The sequence below is a fragment of the Rhinopithecus roxellana genome, chromosome 9, assembly GCF_007565055.1.
Source record: "Rhinopithecus roxellana isolate Shanxi Qingling chromosome 9, ASM756505v1, whole genome shotgun sequence".
Lineage (NCBI taxonomy): Eukaryota > Metazoa > Chordata > Mammalia > Primates > Cercopithecidae > Rhinopithecus > Rhinopithecus roxellana.
Window position 1 is genome coordinate 128,162,996 of NC_044557.1, and position 17,828 is coordinate 128,180,823.

Below are 17,828 nucleotides of genomic sequence, written 5' to 3' on the forward strand. Positions count from 1 at the left end.
CTGTGTCTGCCTTACTCTGTCCTCCCTTCATCCCCACTTTCCTTCTTGAAAACTTTCCAGAATCAGAAAAAATGATAAGCTGTAGACTGCGTGACACCCACTGAGGTTGGCTGGGCTCTGCGCAGCAGAGCATGGAAATCCTCTCGTTTCTGATAAGCCTCACTGATCAAGATGTTACTTGGTCTGGAGAAATGTATAAATGTGGATGTTTGCTGCTCTTTCCTCACGGACACGGCGCTGATCTCTCAAGACACTCCCAGTCATGAGGACTTTCCTCTTTCTCTTTGCTGTGCTCTTCTTTTTGACCCCAGGTAAAATGGGCATCTTTACAGGGAAGGTGATCGGAGGTGGTGTCCCAGAGAGAGGGTCCCCTTCAGTGAACGCCTGGGTGTGATCAACCCATCTACTACAAGAAGTGATATCCCCCAATGCCTCTTCTGTAATTCCTTTGCATTTTACATTCTCATCTAGGAGGGGCTGTCACAGGTTTGAAAGAATAAAGGAAGGCCAGGAAAGATGTCTTTTGGCATCCAGTCTCATGCCACTAACAAAAACAAAAATTGAAAAAAAATTAAAAACAAGGATAGCAGTCTATGAACCTTTTAAAATATAGTTACGGTAGAGATTGAGACAGGTAAGGAGGAGAGAGAGGTAAGGATCTGAGCTTAGAGACACCTATGCATCCATGCCAGTCATGGCAACAGGTAAAGCAGCATAACTTGGACTGCCATTTCTTAATCACATGTCATCAAGCCACGTACTGTGATGAGAGTTTCACATAAAATGCATCTAGTCTTCCAGTGCCAGTGCCTTTAAGGAAAACTCTGTCCTATCTCTAATTTAATGGCAGTTAGAGAAAATCTTTTTGGGTTTGAAGGTCCATTTTACAAATTTTATTACAGATGCAGAAATTGTGCCTCAGATGGGTTGCTTCTCAGAGTCATATAGATAACCAAAACAAAGCCAGGGTAGGAGCCCAACTGTCCTGCCACAGTAAGAGGCATTAAAGACGCCCTTCCCATATCAAAACTCCCTTCACTTTCTCCTGCTCCCGGGAATCTCCAATGGCTCCAATTGTATCCTCTCCAAAATTAAGGCGTGAGACTAGGCTCATGTGAGCCGCCAGAGAGCTAAAGAAAGGGATTCTCAGAACCCACAGTAAGTCCCAATTTGTGCCAGATGCCAGTGATATACGATCCCATGTGTAATGCTCAACTTTTCACATCAGCTGCTCATAGCTCTGGTCTGTTTTGTGACAAGTCTGTGAGAGGAGATTCTGTGTCAGGACACGAGGATATAGGACCCACAGTGACCTATGCTGTATTCAGGCCACTGGCTTTGATGTGCACGTTGGAAACTGGCCAGAGGTATCTTTTTCAGATCACTCATACTTATTATATAATTAGTCAAAAAAAGATGTTTATATACTATAAAATTATCTATTAGATAATACTATAATTATAAAATTATAGATAATTATTTACTATAATTATTATATAATTATAGATTCTTTATCATTACATAACACTTGTTATATAATTATTAGATAATCTAATAATTATCTATTAGATATACTATAGTATAATACTATACTATAATAGAATTTAGAGAAAACCTTTTTGGTTTAGTATAGTATTATAGTATAGCATAGTATATACTATAATTATTTACTAGTATTATGATGTGGTATTATACTATAATATTATTATATTATAGTATAGTATAGTATAGTATAATATAGTGTAATGTAATATTATATTGTAGTATAATATTATACTAGTATTATATACTATATAGTATTATGCTAGTATATATACTATATATATATATATATATATATTTTTTTTTTTTTAGACTCTGTTGCCTGGGCTGGAGTGCAGTGGCACAATCTTGGCTCACTGCACTGCAACCTCTGCCTCCCAGGTTCACGCAATTCTCCTGCCTCAGCCTCCTGAGTAGCTGGGATTACAGGCACGTGCCACCATGCCCGGCTAATTTTTTGTAATTTTAGTAGAGATGGGATTTCACCATGTTGGTCAGGCTGGTCTCGAACTCCTGACCTTGTGATCCACCCGCCTCAGTCTCCCAAAGTGCTGGGATTACAGGTGTGAGCCACTGCGCCTGGCCAGATACTATATTATACTAGTATATTATTACTAGTAGTATTATATACTAGTATATAGTATAGTATATACTTTTATACTAGTATATGCTATAATACTAGTATTTTTATAGTATATATTAAGCTATACTATAATACTATACTAAACCAAAAAGATTTTATCTGAATACCACACTGTAGTCTATAGTATAGTATATTAGTATCTGCCTTACAGTAGGGCAGAGAGAACATAGACCCCTGCCAGTGAGAGCTAGAGTTCATCGAGCTCTGAAATAATGGAGTATTTTCACTTATGAACTGATGTGCTCATCCTGGATAATGCTAGCACTAATCCATCTGGCTTAAGTTTTACATAGATGTGAATTAGGTACCTTTATATTTTGACATTAAATATATGTACATTATACTATAGACATTAAATGCAGTCTCTGTACATCTGATGCCTTCATTATGTACACACAAATTGGGCAACTCTAAAATGTTGATCCTGGTAAGACGTGCTGTCTGTCCTTAACTTGAAGCAGGTTGCTCTTGAGACTGCTACTGATAAAGCCCTAAGGTGGGAAGTGGAATTCTATGCAAACTGAACTGAGAAAATCTTAGAAAAGCATTCCGAACATGCTGCACCCTTCTTCTCCAAAGCCCAAGTTTTCCACAGTCGATGCTTTGGTGGAATATAGAGGGGAAATTAGGCTGAGCCTTCCAAGCAAGTTTCCATCTAGCACAGTGAACTCATCTTCTTCCTGTATCTTTATCCCTTCCTTTGCTCTGGTCTGGAGCTAGCTCCTCAGTCTCAGCTCCTGCTCTACTCTCACCAGGTAGCAGCCTCTAAGAGTGCACCAGGAAAAGTAGCCACCTCTGCGGGTGTTTATGGGAACCAGTTGATAATTATCCCCAACAGATTTCGATCATAGAACCATAGCTCAGGTTTCCCAAAGCTCCTACACAGCTTGGTCTCAAATGCTGAAAGACAAATGTATTCTTTCTGGTATTTTACCCTGTGTGACAAGACTGAAATATCATATAAAAATTAGGTCCCCTACCATCTCATCTACCGGTAGAATATGGCACTATGACAGCTTGTGAAAAAATCTTCACCAACTAGTCATACAACTGTATCTGGTAAACACACGTGTCTGAAAAGGGAATTAATCCAAATGGCTCCTTCCCTCGTGTAGCCAAGAATGCATTTTTTGATGAGAAATGCGACAAACTTAGAGGGACATGCAAGAAAAATTGTGGGAAAAATGAAGAACTTACTTCTCTCTGCCAGAAGTCTCTGAAATGCTGTCGGATCATCCAGCCATGTGGGAACATTACAGATTAATGCAGAAGATTTAGGTTTCCAGAGAAGCATACATAACCTAGCTTCATTTTACTCTTGCCTCTACTGTAAGCAGACACTTTAATAAAAATAAATGACTGTCTTTGCTCAGTTTGTCAAGTGTTTCATTTAGAGAGGAGAACAACACTGCCTGACCTTGATGCTCCCTCCATCCTGGTTTGTTTTTCTATCATTCTGGGGTAAAGAAATTGTCCCAAAGCCATATGATGTTTTCCTTAAAAGAGGACTAGAAGAGACTGGAAATCAACAAATCTCTAGCCTGTACTCAGTCAGTTGGCCCTTACTAACCTATTGAGATGAAAGAAGTAAACAAAATAAAAGAAAAAAAAGGGAGAAAGTGAGGTAGAAAGAAGATGAATAGGTAATGAGCACACTTTTTAAAAATTTTTACCATCGTGCCATATGCCCACATAAATGAGCATACATTTACATGAATAGCTACATGAACGACAAATTGATGGATAGGCAGTCCATTTATCAAGGACTTTTGTGTGTCACACACTCACCTGTCTAAATTAATCATCATGACTCCATGTCTTTAATTGGGACTGGTTAAATATTTCCTGTAGAGTTGTTCTCTCCACGTAAATCTGAGATAAAATTTGCTGACAGGCAGGGGGGTCGTAAACACCTCTATGATTCTCAGTAACTCCAGTGATTTAGATCTTCTTCCCCAAATCACTGCCTACTATTTTCCTAGGAACTGGCTGACAATTTACCTTCTGATTCCAAGCCTCAAAATTACTGTTATGGTGGGAATGTATTCTTCCAAAATTAATGCTGAAGCCTAACTCCCACTGTGGTGATTAAGAGGTGAGGCCTTTGAGGAGGTGATTAAGCCTGAAGGGCCCTGCCCTCATGAATGGAATTAGCACCCTTATAAAAGAGGTTGAAAGAAGCTGCCTTGCTCCTTCCACCATGGGAGGACACAGAGTTTGTCTCTTCAGCCATGTGAAGGCTGAGCAACAAGACGCTATCTTGGAAGCAGAAACTGGGTCCTCAGGATATAACAAATCTTTTAGGTGGTCTTCCAGCCCCTAAAACTAAGTAATAAATTTCTATTGTTTACAAATCACCCGGTATAAGAGATCTTATTATAGCAGCATGAATGGACTGAGACAATTATTCAGTTTAAGTAAGAATTTCCTGTCATGTTTCCAATGCTTAAGAGTTAGTTTTGGTTTCCTGCTGGCTCAGAAATCTTGCCTTACCTCCCCTTTAATTTTTCAAAGTCAATAGATTTAATTCTATTATAATCAATTATAATCAATAACCCTTTTATGAAAAGGATGTTTTAGTTACACTTTCTATTTTGAGATAATTGTAGATTCCTATATAGTTCCAAAAAAATAAGAATAATACAGAGAGATACCCAGATCTTTTACTCTATTTTCCTCAATAGTAACATCTTTGTAAAACCATAGTGCAGTATCACAACCAGGATATTGACACTGATGCATAACATTTCCATTATCAGGAGGGCTTCTCATGTTACCCCTTCAGAGTCACTCTGTCTTCCCTCACACCTCCACCTCCTTCTTAACCCTTGTATAAGTGATTTGTTCTCCATTTCTACAATTTTATCCTTTTAGGAATACCATATAAATGGAATGTATTATCCTTATTAGATTGGCTTTTTTCAGTCAGCATCACTTTCTGAGGATTCATCCAGGTTGCTGCATGTGTCAATAGCTCTTTCCTTCTCATTGCTGGGCAGTATTCCAGCATATGGATGAACCACAGTTTGTTTAATCACTCCCCCATCGAAGGGCATCTCTCTCTCTCTCTCTCTCTCTCTCTCTCCTCTCTCTCTCTCTCTCTCTCTCTCTCTCCCTCTCTCTCTCTTTCTCCCCCTCTCTCCCTCTCTCTTCCCCCACTTCATCACTTCCTCTTCTCCTCTTTCCCTCTCCTTCTCTTTTGCATAGGGAAATCTAATTGTTCAAGCATCATTTGTTGAGAAGACTGTTCTTCCTCCATTACATTATCTTTGCTTCTTTGATAGACAGCAGTTGCTTTGGTCTTTTCTGAGCTATCCATTCTGTTCTATTGATCTCTTTGATCTATTTATTTATTGCTTCACCACTCCCACACTGCCTTCATCATTGCAGTTTTATAGTGAGTCTTGATATAAGGTAGTGTAAGTTCAGTGTATTAATCCATTTTCACACTGCTATAAAGAAATATCTGAGATGGGGTAATTTATAGAGAAAAAGAAGTTTAATGGACTCAGGGTTCCACATAGCTGGGGAGGCCTCACGATTGTGGCAGAAGGCAAAGGAGGAGCAAGGTATGTCTTACATGGTGACAGGCAAGACAGTGTGTGCAGGGGAACTGCCCTTCATAAAACCATCAGATCTTGTGAGACTTACTCATTATCATGAGAACAGCACAGAAAAAAAACCCACCCTAATGATTCAATTACCTCCCACCAGGTCCCTCCCATGACTCGTAGGGATTATGAGGGCAACAATCCAAGATGAGATTTGGGTAGGGACACAACCAACCCGTATCATCCACCAACCTACCAACCTTGTTCTTTTCAGTATTGTGCTGACGATCCTAGGTCTTTTGAATCGGTTCGGAAATATCGACAACATATCTTGCTAAAAGTTTGATTGGGATTATATTTAATCTATAGATCAAGTTGTAAATAATTGACATCTTAACGTTAAATTCTCCAATATATGAACACAGAATATTTCTCTTGTTAAAATAATTAAATGAGAGGCCATGAGACTGAGGGAGTTTCAACACGCTCGGTTTCTACATAAACAAACTAAAACCCAACTTAGTTAGAATAGTAAAAGAAAACTTTAACCAATCAGAAACCACCAACTAACCTCTAACAAGGGACTGTCAACTGGAATGATTCGTATAAGGCTTTTACTCCACTTTAACCAATTAAATGTTTTATTTGCCGTTTTTCTATTTTGACCCTATAAAAGCCTTTTTTCCCCTCATGCCTCTTTGCCTGAGCCCCAGAAGACTTGTGACTGGGAGCCTGCCCTATTCTTAAATTGATACCTGCTCAAAAGAAAACTTTAAGATTTTTGTGTGCCTAAGTTTATTTTTTAACAGTTCTATTGTCAGAAGAGGGACCCAAGGAAGCCCTGATGGTGGTTCCTGGGACAATGAGTAACCAGATGGAGTTACCAGCTGAGCCCATTTACTCACTGCTTTCTCTCTGTGTCTGGATCCAACAGAAACTCGACTGGGTTCAACAGAAGGTCTTAAGAAGGTAGGGTTTGGGGAAGACAAAGAATCATGAGTTCATCCTTATCCAAGTAGTCTGGAACCTCTCCATCTAGGACTCTAGCTACGTTCATGTATAAAAATTATGAACCCAGAACCTGTGTTTTTCTAAATAAATGTGTAAACTTTCCTAACGACAACTTAGAATTACAGTGATCACAGTGAAGAAATTTTAACCTAAACAGTTATTCATCTTTAAGCTACATTGAAAGAGAAGTGATCTTAAATCCCTCAGAAAAAAATGACATATGTTTTTATTTGGCATGCGGAGGAGGCTTCTAAAAGACTAAGCAAATCAAAACTTGCCTTTCTTAAAGACTCTTTGCAAAAGGCAAATTAAGAGCTTTTTAATCAGTGATGATAAAAAATTGTACATTGACTCACTCAACTCTGAATACGCCTTCTTTTCCTCCTTTCTCTCTTCTTCCTCTGCCTAATTACTCTGATTCCACCAACCTCTTCACTCAGCTGCCTTTCGACTCTGAAGATGAGAAGAAAGGAAAATGCCTTCTAAAGTTAGGTCCTCAGATCAACTGTGTCTGCCTTCTTTAATTACCTTTATGTCTTGGTCAAAATCCGAACTGACAGAAATCGTGAAAGACTTCTCCAACTCAAAGGAAAACCTCCAGGAATTTGCTGAGGAATTCAGAATCCTCATTTAAGCATATAATCCATGACTTCCTGATCTTTGTCAATTTATCCACATGATACTGGGACCTGGTCCAGCCTGCAAATGGAGGCGATGGCTGAATGGAACTAACCGAGCATGATATTAAGGATCTTATGTCTCAGACAGCTGCAAGGGACAAACAAAAAAGAAGCAGGGGAAAAGGAAGCATTCTTTAATCTTATAAGTAAATCTCATCTTTACCTGGGCCTATGTCCCTGCACTGTGACCGCCAAGAGACTTTTTTTTTTTTTATCTCTGTTACCAGGCTGGAGTATAGTGGCACGATCTAAGCTCACTGCAACCTCCTCCTCCGGGATTCAATGATTCTTCTGCCTCAGCCTCCCGAGTAGCTGGGACTACAGGGGCATACCACCACATCTGGCTGATTTTTAATTATTTTAGTGGAGATGGGGATTCACCATATTGGGCAGGCTGGTCTTGAACTTCTGACCTTGTGATCCGCCCACCTTGGCCACCCAAAGTGCTGAGGTTACAAGCATGAGTCACCATGCCCGACTCACAAGAACTTCTTAGCTACCCCCATCCCTCAAGTGAGACAGGAAGGTCAGATGGGGCTGGAGTAGGGAAACGTCTTCCCCTCCAGGTGGGATACGGCTCTAGCAAAATCGTTTTTCCTGCAGAGGAGGAGGCTTTTGTTATGGGGAATCCTCTGGACATGTTTCACAATATCACTCTTCACGTCTTTCAGAGCAACCAGGGCTTCCATTCTGGCTCTTCACCATGATAACCTTGGGGGCTTCCTGGGTTTAAAACCCAGGAAAGCAGGGGTTGAGAAGGGAGAGCTTTGACCACGGTCTCTAGTAGTTTTTCACTTTCCTAAATGTCCACGTTCAGCCTCCAGCAAGTTGTCAAAGTTACCGTGGGTGTCCCTGCTAGTTTACGGTCTCAGAGCTTCCATTCCAGGTTAGCTCATCTCGGCTGTGACTCCAGATTTCCAGGTGATGGGTTTGCCCTGAGACCTCAGTTGCCTAATGGGTTCAAGAAAAGTCATTGATTTCTCCTTTTATTTGGCTTTCTTTTCTTTTCTTTTCTTTTTTTTAAGAATTAAAGTAGTGACTTTCAGTCTTTTTACTTGTGGTTACCGAAACCAGAACTCTGAAATACTCAGCAAATAAAGCTTTTATTTTTTCTCCTCAGAAGATATAGGATTTCTTTTGAAGTTTGGTTATTCAGTCCCTGTATATGAATTTCTTCTTCTTTTTTTTTTTTTTTTGAAGAGCTACTGAATATTTATTATCATCAGAATTTTTAAATTTTCTTCAGAATCCTGGTCACATAGATGACCTTGAATATTAGCTGACTTTTTTCCCTTGAGGCTCAACATCAAAAATTACTAAAGCCTAACATGTGGCAGGCTAGGAGGGTCCCATGGCTCCCGCATGTTTGTGCTTGCTGTGTGTCTGCTGTGGGGAGAGTATCCGACGGCCTCCACCTGCTGCGTCTACGTAACCTGCGGCAGGATTCCCATGGCTACCACTCTTGCCCTGACTGCTTCCAGTCAGTGAATGAGCACATTGTGGACTACAGCTGGGCCATGTCTGCTGGTGTAGGACAGTCTTGCACTGGGGTTCCCCACTGGCAATGCTGAAATTTTCTGCACTGCAGTCTGAGGCTCCCCTGACTCCAAACCTTTTCACAGGTGTTAACTGACATCATGTTCTGAAGACTTTCCCTACTCAATCTTGCTCCCTCTCCCCTTCATCTTTTCATTTTGAATTTTTGTTTTATTTTTTTTCAGAGACAGGGTTTTGCTCTATTGCCTACACTGGAGTGCAGTAGTGCCATCACAGCTTACTGCAACCTCGAACTTCTGAGCTCAAGAGACCCTCCTGCCTCAGCCTCCCAAATAGCTGGGACTACAGGGACACACCACCATCCCTGGCTAATTTTCTTGTTGTGTAGAGATGGGGTCTCTCTATGCTGTCCATGATGGACTCAAACCCCTGAGCTCAAATGATCCTCCTCCCTTGCTCAGCCTCCCAGAGTGCTGGGATTTACGGGTATGAGGCACTGCACCTGGCCCCCCTTTATTTTTCACAGGCATTTCCCAGTACATTTATTTCCTTTCTAATTCCTGTTGATATATGCTTCATGGAGCACCCAAACTGGCACAGTTTGTGATTTCTGATCTTCTATTCTATTCTGTTACCCTGTAAGGAGACCTGGTTTTCTATCACATTCTCCCCTAAGTGAGAACTCTGGGGAAGACACACTGACTGCTAGATTTTGCTTAGGATGTGCAAGCAATGCATGTCTGTCAGCTTTTGCCTAATCTGTGTTCTAGAATGAGGAGAGCTTATTCAAGAATGTCAGCTTCCAAGATTGGATATTTTTGCTTTCTCTAAAACGTTTTATTTTATTTTAAGAAAATTTTATTTTTTCTTAAAATAAAATTATCTGGTGTTTTCCCTAAGGGTAAATGCCAGGAGCGTATGCTCTGTATGTTTTGCCTGGGGTGGGGTTGGGGTTAAATCCAGGGAGCATATACCCTGGGTTGAGGGCAGGGCATACGCTGTCTGGAAGGTTAAAGAGGAAGGTTATGTTTTATTTGGAGCCATTGTTAGAAACACAGCATTCCTATAAATCATCTCCTTTTAACCTCTCTTCTCACTCTTATCCTCCTTTTCACCCAAGCCCTAAGTCAGCCTGATGCCCTGTGGTTACACATCCCACCCTTGGACAGTGCCCACCATCAAGTATTTCTTGTTGTCACTTGTCATCCTCATCCTACATGCTTTCTATCACAGAAATGTGCTGGGACCCTCACGCATTTATGGCCTCCCCACGCTCCATGCCATTCTTCTCCTTGACATTGTATGTTTCTTTGAATGTTTACTTCAGAGAGGTCTTGGGGGTGATGGACTTCAATTCCATTACCCACACCACCGTTTCAACAAGAATCTCCTGACTGAAACTTACTGAAACGGAAGAGAAAGTCCTCTCACCAGAATCGAGGAATGTCAAGGCTGGAAGGTATCTTAGAAATCATCTAATCCAATTCTTGCTTCAGAAACGATTCAGGGAAGCAAGTGAAGTGACTTGGACTTGACCTATGCTAATCCTGAGTGTTCACCACGGAACGCTGCCTTTTGATAAGCCTCAGTAATCAGGAGCAGGTACAGCCTCTGCCCATAAATACACCTGCCCCGCTCCTGCCTGGGGTGATTCCCTCCGACTTCCGTCTGCTTCTTGCCAGCAGCCCCAGCATTATGCAGAGACTTGTGCTGCTGTTAGCCATTTCTCTTCTATTCTATCAAGATCTTCCAGGTAAAAAGAGACTCTCAGCTGGAAATGTATACAGTTGCTGGGGATGATAGGTGGAGAAGAAAAACATTTGATTTAGAAAACAAATCCTGAAGGATGGAGTAACCTTATTCAATCCCAGCCCTTTTCTCTTTGTTTTCATTGGGTCCATTAGTAAAATGCAGTACGTGGCAGTCCTTGTATGCACCTTACAGCCACGAGGCTTACTAGCTCAAGGAGGGAAAAAGAAACGTAGGGATCAGGAGTCCTAGATGTCATTGGCCCCCTGGCCACACACAGTAACAATTCCTCATGGAATCCTCAGCGATGAGGACTCACTAGCCATGCTTGTTCCATTGCAGGTCAGCGGTAATTATTCATTGTTGATTTTGTAGAATAAGATGCCTTCCCCCATCCTCCTCCTTCTGAACAGCTTTACTCTGCACAGAAAGCACACCTACTCATCCTCCTAAATTTTGCAACTTTTCGTATGAAGTCAGATGATTAGGATTAAAGGGGATGCAGTGATTTTAGTAGGTGAGAATATAAATTACTGACAACACAAATAGCAGGTGCCTTCGAACTCTGCTAAGCAAATTTTTAAGTTAGACTGAGTGGTCAGAAATCTTCTGACTCCTACATTATTATATGTCCCTAGAAGCATATATTTCTTATCTATTTGGAATGGATATGAGAGAGCACATCAGCTAATTTTACAAGCTGAGCAACATTCTTTTTTTTTTTTCTTTTGAGACAGAGTCTCAAAATGTAAAAGAAGCTGAGCAATATTCTCTATAGTAAAGTGAGAGAAAATAAGATTTTTAGAGTTGTTTAATAAGACTAGCAGTGCTGGGACGAAACCAATTGTTTTGACTCATAGAAGCCATCGGATCTTCTCTTCCAAGCTGCTCAGTCGATTTTGTGGGGCTTTGACAGACACCCAGCACCCATCTTTTTCCCCTTCCAGGCTGTGCCTCTGCTGTGATTCAGATGGGTTAATGATTTTTTCAGAGGGTACCTGTTTAGGTTAACTCTTCCTTGTTCTTTCTCCCCGTGTCATTTCCCAAAGACACTTCTGTGAAATTCTGCTATGAGCATGTTCCAGATCTGCCAAAATATGGTAGCAATTTATCAAAGAACAGGTTTTCTTCAACCTGTGATCCCAGGACAAAGAACATCTTGGGATGGAAAGCCTGGGTCAGGGACCCCTCCAGATCCCCAAGAATGCACCACAGAGCTGGCTGCCATTACCTGCACTTGACTGCTAAGGACTGGGTCAGACTGGTCTCCGTAGTCGAATTCTGAGAAAGACCCTTAGCAGGAAGAGGATTTGGGAGGGAAGTGGCAGAAGTGGGTGAGATTGAATGACATGCGCTGCCTGCCCCCTCTCCTGCCACCCCTGCTTTGGGTAAGTTTGGCTGTCACACACTGTCAACCCGTCAGATACCCACAGGGACTGGGGATGGGGGCTGTAAACCAAAAATAAAATTCTAACCCTGCTTCCCAACCATCCAAAGGGTTTGGCCCTCAGCCAGGGCTCTTAAAATTTTATCTGGTTAATTTAATCTGGTTAAATTTAATCTGGTTCAGGCCATGAAAGGAAGTGGGGGTCGGACATGCCTCATGATACTTTCCAGCATGAACATCAGCACAGACTTTAAGTCTGATAAGAAACATTTTACAGCCTGTTCTCTCTGAAGCCTGCTAGCTAAAAGCTTCAACTGCATGATACAACTTTGGTCTCCACAAGACAACCTCTTGTTGCAACCCAAACGTTCCTGTCTATTGATCCCAGGTCTTTAGACAAACTCAATCATCAACCAGAAAATGTTTAAATTTACCTATAGCCTGGAAGGCCACCTGCCACACACTCCCACTGTACCACTGCAGCCCCCCTAACCGCCCCCCACTTTGAATTGTCCCACCTTTCTGGACCAAACCAATGTAAATCAGCCAGGTGTAGTGGCTCATGCCTGTAATCTCAGCATTTTGTGAGGCTGAGGTCTGCGGATCTCTTGTGGTCAGGAGTTCGAGACTGGCCTGGCCAACACGGTTAAACCCTGTCTCTACTAAAAATACAAAAATTAGCTGGGTATGGTGGTACATGTCTGTCATTCCAGCTACTTGGGAGGCTGAGGCAGGAGAATCGCTTGAATCTGAGAGGTGGAGGTTGCAGTGAGCTGAGATCATGCCATTGCACTCTACCCTGGACGACAGAGCGAGACTCTGTCTCAAAAAAAAAAAAAAAAATTGTAAATCTTACATGTATTGGTTGATGTATTGTGTCTCCCTAAAATGTATAAAAGCAAGCAAACTGTATCAAAACCACCTCGGACACATGTCCTCAGGACCTCCTGAGGTTGTGTCACAGGTGTGTTCTCAACCTTGACAAAATAAACTTTCTACACTAACTAAGATCTGAGACCTGCCTAAGATTTTCTGGATCTATAGAGCAGAGAAGGAAAATTGCTTATGCAAGAAAGAAACTAGTGTAGTGTAGTCTGCCCTGGAATGTATTTATTGCTTAGGATATATTTATTATTCAGCCTCAGTGTATGGACTGTATTCTCCCTTTCGCATTCTGTTTACTCAGACTATAAGACACACCAACTGGGTTTTTGTTCCAGCTTTGACACATAAGTTGCTGTGTGACCTCAGGTTAGTCACTTTCCTTCTCTGAGCCTTAATTCCCATCTCTGAATAGATGGTCTGTGAGGGCTTGCTTGAAACTCACAGTCTAACATTTTAAAGGTTGTGTTCTCTTCCTAGTCTATTCTTCTTCTACCCTAATGCTAAGCTTTGTTTTCTCTGAGCAAGCGTGCTGTCCTCCTTTTCCTCCTATAACTACAGGTTGTAAAGTGGCCTGCCACAGATACGTCAGAAGGCACATATCTGCTACCCAACCTCCATACTCGCTCAACATGATACACGTTGCAGCCCACCGCACTCCTTTCTTCATTGCCTTGTACTGTGACCACAAGGGCTTGCTTTTGAATGAAGGTCACAGCAAAACAGTCTTTCCTCGTCACCCACTGTGGGACCACCCCAAATATAAACCCGTTCAATATCCCATCAAACACAAGAATTGGTCGAACTTCCTTTTAGTCCTCACCCACATCCTGGACAAAGAATCTTGACACCTAAGCATCAGAAACAGGAGGCTTCTCTTTACCAGAACAAGGGAAAGACATAAAACCCTGGTGCGAGGATTAGCAGCCCGTTTCAGTTCTCCTGCCCTGCTGCTTTGTGGAAAATGAACAGATGCAACAGGGGAGAAGGACTCAGGGCTCAAGTGAAATTAGGACCCTTGGTCCCTGACCTCTGCAAAGAGGTCCACCTGCAGCTCTGACTCTCCTCTCCCCAGGGTTCCTCTGACACCCTCCCTCGAGCCTGGCTCCTGCTGAGTTTGCTAGAGAACCTCACGCAAAGCTCTCTCCAGCGAGGCTCTCTCCGTCCACCTTACACTGTCCTCCCTACCATCAGCCTTGCTTCTGGGTTTTCCTGATGTCTCTGTGAGATCCTATCAGTGTGGCATGTGAGATAATGAGCTTTACAAAGCTGCTTCCAGCCTCAGAGAGCACACCCTGAGACTGAGAAACTAAATCCATGTCTCCTGAAAACTGCTCCGGGCCAAGGGCCAAACAATCCGGATTCTGTTCCTTTCCAGTTTCCTCCACTCTACTTGCATCCACTCTAGTTTCCTCCTGTCTAGTCTATGCAATCATTCCCTCACCAGGTTCTCACGGAAAACAGGCTATGTTCCCGGTACCAGTTACACAATGGTAAGCAACATAAATAAACATGGGCCTCATTGTCGGGAGGTCATAGTTCCATTGAGAATACCAAATAATAAAATATACATACATATACACATATCTATATCTTTATCTATATCTATATCTAGGTATGTATGTATCTCTCTCTTTCCCTCTCTATATATGTATCTATCTATCTCTCTCTATATAGATACATAGATATATAGCTACAACTTGTGATAGGTGATGTAAAAGAATAACAAATACATAGGGAGAAAAATAGTTTTGGGGCATTTAAATACATGAATAGGACAGAGAAAGATTTGCCCAATATTGGGATCTTAAGGTTGAGACATAAAAGTTCAAAGAATCCATGTATGGGAAGAAAAACCTTCCAGCAGAGGGGACAGTGCACGTGAAGGTACTAGGATGGCAAAGAGTTAGCTCACACGGAACAGAAGGGAGGCTGGCGAGGGTATCATGGACAGAGTGAGGGCCACAGTGGAATAGCATGAGTTTGAAAAAGTGACCCAAGATCAGATCATGATTGCTTTGGAGACCCAGTAAGAGGCTTGGTGAGATTTAATCAAAAAACCATAGTAAACTGTTGTAGGGATTTTGAAAATAGGTGTGACATGGACTGATGTGTATTTTCAAATAAATTGGGAATCAGAGGGTCAAGTCGATTGTCTAGGAAAGTGGAGGAGGATGGAGGTGCAGGAAAACCTCCACCACCATGCACTAGCATTCTCTATCCCCCTCCAAAAACACCTTCTGCCAAAGCCTTGCCTTTTGGTGCCAGCGCGCAATTAATCACAGTGTCATATCCTGTTATCTAGTGAGAAGTGAATTTGAATTGGACAGAATATGTGGTTATGGGACTGCCCGCTGCCGGAAGAAATGTCGAAGCAAAGAATATGAAATTGGGAGATGTCCCAACTCCTATGCATGCTGTTTGAGAAAATGGGATGAGATCTTACTGAATCGTACAAAACCCTGAAACGCAGTAGTGCTGGTCCCTAGAGTCGCTGGAAGCAGGACCTCAGTAGCTTTCCTTCCTGTGGCCTTGCAGCAAGGGCATCCCCACTGCAACCACGGATTCGGTTATCAAACAAGGTTTGCTGAGCTTCCACTCAATGCAAAGCCAATATAGGAGATTGAAGAAGAATACAGCCTGGAAAGCCCCTCTGGTTGTGATAATGGAGAACAGTATTGGAGGTTAATCATGAGTTTCAACACTGCATAAGTTGAACCAAAAATATGTCTACCTAATCAGCTATAAACTGCAGAAAAACATCATTTTTATTCTGATAATGCTGGTTTTCTTTTCTGATCAAAAGTTTTGCTCAGAAGTTGTATATGTCTTTTGTTAATTAAAATGGAAAGTAAATCAATGTTAAGTGTGCCTTGTTTAGAATACACTGTATTTCAAAACACAGACCTCTGAGGAGAAAAACAAAAGAAGTGATGTGTGATGACAAGCTTGGGAACCCACTGGAACTTAAGGGATTGATCAAGTGGGTGTCTGTGGAGAGTCCCATGCAGCAGAGGGCAGCAGAGAGCAGCCCTGCGCTGAGCTGTGGATTCTTGATCCTGAAAACTGGTAAAGAAACGGGACTGATGAACATTTGGCCTGCCTGCCTTTCCTGTCCAAACCAAATTTTAAGGTAGTCAAAAGTTTCTCTCCTCAAAAGTAGTCCAGCTAATAAATGAGGAGTGTCACCATTTTGCAAACACATAGGGAGACAGGGATCTAGCCAAGGAATGTCAACAGCAATTAAAATAAGCCAGAAAGACAACCTGCTACCCTGTGCTTCCTAATAGAAGGACATAATGCCATGTATGAGCTGCTAGTCATAGTAAGCGGCATCATCCTCACCTTTTCAGGGTGGAAACTGAGGCTGGATTGTGCCCTTTCTGTCAAAACCATGTAATGGTCCTTCGCATAGCCATCCCTCGGCCTCAACATGTGGGTAGTCTTATTTCATCCCTTAATAAGACCCTCTCCTAGATCATCTCAAATAAAAATAAATTATTTCAAAGATGCCCTTTTGAAAATACTTCAGAAGGTGCAACTCAGGGGGAAACAACTCATTTTGTAAAATAGAACCCCAATACTATTATCATCCCTGGAAAAAAATCAACACTTGTTCCTTCATACAATTTAATAGTCAATCTGTATTCAAGTGACCCTGAGCATTTCAGAAGTGCCTTTTTAAGCATTGCTTTATTAGAATCTGGATCCGGGAAAGCCCACATACTGCCTCAGGTTGTTTACCTCCAAGGCCTCTTGCATAGATGGTGATGTGTGCTTCTATTCCATCTATAAAATATTGTGCTGAAAATTGAGTGTATGTCTGGTCAAGCCCCTAGATCTCATCACTTACAATTACAGGAAAAGAAGAAACTACTGAGCCACCACCAAGGATGTCACATTCCAAATGCAACACACAGAACACGCTATGAGACAATGTGACATTTATTTTATTCTTATATTGTTTTAGACCCTTTTCATTATTCTCATATTTCATATTTTATAAAATACTTCTAACACATAATCTCCTTTGATCCTCACCATAAACTCTTGAATTAGGCATGGTAAGTGTCATCATCCTCCCCTTTTAGGCATTGTTACTAAGGTTCAGAGGGACTAGTGTTTTCCCAACATTGGCCAGGATATTACGCAAGACCAGGCCTAGACACCACATCTCAAGTGCAATTCAGAGGCAGCACAGCATGGCATGTACAAATACACAAAGCCTGGAATCCCAGCTCTACTGCTCAGCAGGTGACCTTGGGAAGGTGATTTATCTGACTTGTACCTTGATTTCCCCTCCTGCCACATGGCCATTTTGCCCAACAACACTTACAAACACAGACCCAACTGCTGATCCCCTGCTAAAATTATTTTTTGCCTCCTTTTAAAATTTAATTTGATGCCTTGCCAAGAGAGGCCATCTTGCACTTCCAAGTGTAAATATAGAGCAAAGCAAGGGACTTCTACAGACTTTAATTGGCGCCACCAGCCGTGGTGGCCAGAGAGACAATAACAAGCGGAAAGCAAAGCTATCTCATCGTCATTGATGACTTGCATCAGTGGTCTTCTCTGAAGAGCCCTGGGTTTGGCTTGCCATCCTAGAGTTCTGTTGTTTTGCTTTCTAAAGCCTGGATTCTGAAACAGTGCCCCCTGAGTCACGATTTTGATTAATGATTCATTACTATTAATATCTGAATAGTGGAATTGGTTCCTTTTTTTTTTTTTTTGCTTTCCTTTTGTAGAGAAGATAAAAATACGTAGAAATAAATTACCAATATATTCCAAAATTTCGATCACTTTTATAAAAGATCCACATTCCAAGTTTAAATAATTACAAATACAACTGTAAGAAATTGCTATTGAACTAGAGTATAAAAAATACC

The 17,828-nt window shown here is 41.6% G+C and overlaps 2 protein-coding genes across 2 annotated transcripts; both read left to right on the forward strand.

The window, feature by feature from the left end:
- The first annotated feature begins 224 nt into the window (after positions 1 to 224).
- Positions 225 to 3,549, forward strand: LOC104675518 (beta-defensin 106). Its single transcript, XM_010380109.2, has 2 exons — positions 225 to 311; positions 3,301 to 3,549. Exons 1-2 carry the CDS (start codon positions 263 to 265, stop codon positions 3,447 to 3,449), a joined length of 198 nt encoding a protein of 65 aa, XP_010378411.1. The 5' UTR covers positions 225 to 262; the 3' UTR covers positions 3,450 to 3,549.
- A 7,027-nt stretch (positions 3,550 to 10,576) lies between these two features.
- On the forward strand, positions 10,577 to 15,460 carry LOC104675519 (beta-defensin 104A). The gene is made up of 2 exons (XM_010380110.2): positions 10,577 to 10,677; positions 15,248 to 15,460. The coding sequence occupies exons 1-2, from the start codon at positions 10,620 to 10,622 to the stop codon at positions 15,406 to 15,408; spliced, it is 219 nt and encodes a 72-aa protein (XP_010378412.1). The 5' UTR covers positions 10,577 to 10,619; the 3' UTR covers positions 15,409 to 15,460.
- Positions 15,461 to 17,828: the final 2,368 nt, after the last annotated feature.